Below are 3,511 nucleotides of genomic sequence, written 5' to 3'. Positions count from 1 at the left end.
TAGGTTCATCTTCAATGATTGTGAGACAAATTTCATAATCTTTATGAATGATTCAAACATTGCGAATATATTAAAAAGCCATTGAAGAAACAAACGGTGGAGGACGGCCCGTCGACCAAGTCCCTATTTGCTGATGACTCTCTCTTCCATGTCAAGCAAACTCCGCGCGCATTAAATACGTCCGTTCTATCATTTCATTCGCCACAAATGGCGAAGACTTTCACAAGCACCATCCTCCGTCTGGTGCATGTTGCTTATCTGCTCTTAATGGTCATCAGCGTTGTAACTCAGCAGCAGGGAAACCCTTGTCTGCCTGCAGACGTGGATAACGATGTTGGGGTGTGTGGCTTCAATGGAGTCTGCGAAGTCTCTGGTTCTTCATTCAATTGCACTTGCCCACCCGGATTCGACTTTTTCGACAGGGCCAACCACTCAAAGGGATGCGTTCAAAATCCATCGCAGTTACAAAGCTGCAGCGCAAGTGGCGCAGAGATGCAGAGGCTCGCGGGCATAGATTTTCCAGGGAGTGATTATTCCAAGTTGACATCCACAAGTGAGAGCGCGTGTCGCCAGGCATGCATGGAAGACTGCTATTGCAAAGTGGCTATCTACGGCCTCTCTAACGCCACACAAACATGTTGGAAGAAAGCAACGCCTCTCAGATTCAGTTTGCCAAGCGACTCAAGAACAGTTTATATAAAAGTCTACAGCGCAGCAGGTCCTCCCAAAATGCAAGAGGGAAGAAACGAGAAGGGGAAGCCGCTTACAGTTATTGGCATTAGCCTTCTTATTTGTTCCTTTGTCTTTGCGGCAATTTTGTTATTGATTTGGCTGTATACATGCAGGCTCAAAGTGAAAGCCTTGCAAGACCATCGAAACCCTATTCCCCGGGGGCTGCAATCGTTTAGTTATGAAGAGATCGAGGCTGCTACTGGAGGATTCAAAGAACAGATAGGAAGAGGGGGTTTTGGGAAGGTCTACAAGGGCGTCTTATCTGATGGCCGAGAAATTGCAGTGAAGAAACTTGAGGATCTGCTCGTGCAAGAAGGGCATGAGGAAGATGGAGAACGGGAGTTTAGAACAGAGATGGATATCATCGGGGCAAGCCATCATAAAAATCTTGTCCAACTGTATGGCTTCTGTAGCGAGGGCTCACACAGGCTTCTGATATACGAGTACATGTCAAATGGGTCTCTGAACAAGTTTCTATTCAGGGGTGCACGAGATCTCGACTGGGAGACGCGCGTTCAGATTGTTTTAGGAACTGCAAGGGGACTTTTCTATCTGCATGAAGAGTGCGAAACACCTATAATCCATTGTGATATAAAGCCCCAAAACATCCTGCTGGATGATAATTATCGTGCTAAGATAGCCGACTTTGGAATATCAAAATTGATTGGCGCAGAGCAAACGAGAACATTCACTGTGGCCCGCGGAACCGTCGGCTACATAGCTCCTGAATGGCATAAGAATGTGGCCGTTACCGTGAAAGTGGACGTGTATAGCTTCGGAGTGGTGCTCTTAGAGATTATCTGTTGCAGGAAAATGTTCGAGTTGCATTTGCCAGAAAATGAAATGGTTTTGTGTGATTGGGTCTACGATTGCTTCAAATATGGTCAGCTTGTCAAATTGGTGGAGCAGCAAGATCGCCGAGGTATTGAGGAAACACAGTTGGAAAGAATGGTGTTGGTGGGACTTTGGTGCATTCAGGAAGATTCATCTCTGAGACCATCAATGAAAAAAGTAGTTCAGATGCTTGAAGGAACCATTGAGATTCAAGTGCCCCCTTTTCCTGAAGTTTCTTCTTCCTGAAACCTATAACCATTGTCTTTCTCTTCTAGGAATGGATAGGGTTTATTATTAAGGTATTTAGTTGCCCTAGTGCTGAAGCTATAATTAGCTGCAGGTATAACAAATTTTCGACTATGGTATATATTAAATTGAATTTTGCTTTTCAAATTTTCATAGTGGCTTAGAACATTATAGATCACATTGTGTGCTTTCTAATGTTTCAAAAAAATTATTTAACATGGAATTCAAAACAATGGCCTTACCAAATTGATCTTTCAAAATAGTATCTGTAAAAATGTGTCTGAATATTTAAAGAGTCGTAAAAGGAAGTATCATGTGTTGGTGTACATTTTGACAAATCATAAAGCATGTCTGGTTGAAGATAAGACAAACATCACATTATAAATGGTTTTCAGTCTATATTTTTAAAATATCATTTAATTGCGTCTTATATTGTATATCTTGTAGATTAGGTTTCCCTCTTATATGAGGATGTGTGTAAGATTGTTATAGCTATTTAGTTACCTCTAGTAACAGAGATAGCCTTGTTTTGCAAGCATAATGTAATTTTATGTCAACTAATGAATTGGGTTTGTGAATGATTTTTAGGTTCGATTGAGGCTAGTTAAGTATTGCATTATATGATTCTCAAAGAGTAATAGGAAAAAAGGCTTATAATATGAATATAATTTATTAAAATGCTAATTTGTTCCAATAAAATATGTAACAGGCCCAAAGAATGTAAAACTGAAAAATATAAAATGAAAGAGCAAAAATATAATGCTGAAACTATTGATTCAGATCATCATTTTGATACAAACTAAATTGATGCTGAAACCATACTGAATATCATACTCGAATGATATGAATAATAATATTGAATAATACTAAATCAATTGCATCGATGTCTAGGCATCTTTATATAGTTTTATTTTCTCTTACAACAACTACTTACGGGAATAACTTCCTAGCAACTATATACTGAACTAATTTTATTCATCTAATCTAAACAAAAAAAACTAACCTAATTAATGTAATAAACCTAACATTCCCCCCTTATTACATTAATTCAACAATCATTCTCACTAACCTAATTAATGTAATAAGTCCAACATTCCTAACCTAATTAATGTAATAAGTTCAACATCCCCCCCCCTTATTAAATTAATCCAATAAAATTGAAAAGCCTTCACCAAGATGATAAACTTTGATGAAGCTCCTTCACCAAACTTTGAAAGTAGTCTGCAACTTCAGATTGCAAATCCTAATCTTGAAGTTGAGTTCCTTTACCAATCTTTAAAAGTAGTCTGCAACTTCCAATTTCAAATCTTAATCCTGAAGTTGCCCTCATATCCCAACTTCACACTATAAATCTTGAAGTTGCACTCATAATAACATTGTTTCTACCTCTCTTATACAATGAGACATAGTTCCTCCACAATTTCACATCTCCATGGAGTGTGCCTGATGCCTCCTCTGTGTTATACATGAGACGCCTTTCCTCCGAAAGTCCACATCTCCTCCGAGTGTGTCTAATGCCTCCTCAAGTGTTGTAGAAACAATCACCACTAATATGTCTGGATGTCTTTCCTTTGAAAGTTGACATCTCCTCCGAGTGTCTCAAACGCCATTGTTGAAATCTTGCCCCCTCTCACTCAATAAAAGGACAATCACGTAGCCAAGCCACCTCTTTTCTTCAGGGACACAAATCTATCAATTC

General features: G+C 39.2%; 1 protein-coding gene across 1 annotated transcript; it reads left to right on the top strand.

The window, feature by feature from the left end:
• The first annotated feature begins 207 nt into the window (after positions 1-207).
• On the top strand, positions 208-1,812 carry LOC149547165 (G-type lectin S-receptor-like serine/threonine-protein kinase LECRK4). Its single transcript, XM_089794112.1, has one exon. It carries the CDS (start codon positions 208-210, stop codon positions 1,810-1,812), a length of 1,605 nt encoding a protein of 534 aa, XP_089650238.1.
• Positions 1,813-3,511: the final 1,699 nt, after the last annotated feature.

This window comes from Cupressus sempervirens, chromosome 7 (genome assembly GCF_028749045.1).
Source record: "Cupressus sempervirens isolate cs-2001-9-10 chromosome 7, ASM2874904v1, whole genome shotgun sequence".
NCBI classification, from domain to species: Eukaryota; Viridiplantae; Streptophyta; class Pinopsida; order Cupressales; family Cupressaceae; genus Cupressus; species Cupressus sempervirens.
This window is presented reverse-complemented; position numbering and strand designations above follow the sequence as displayed.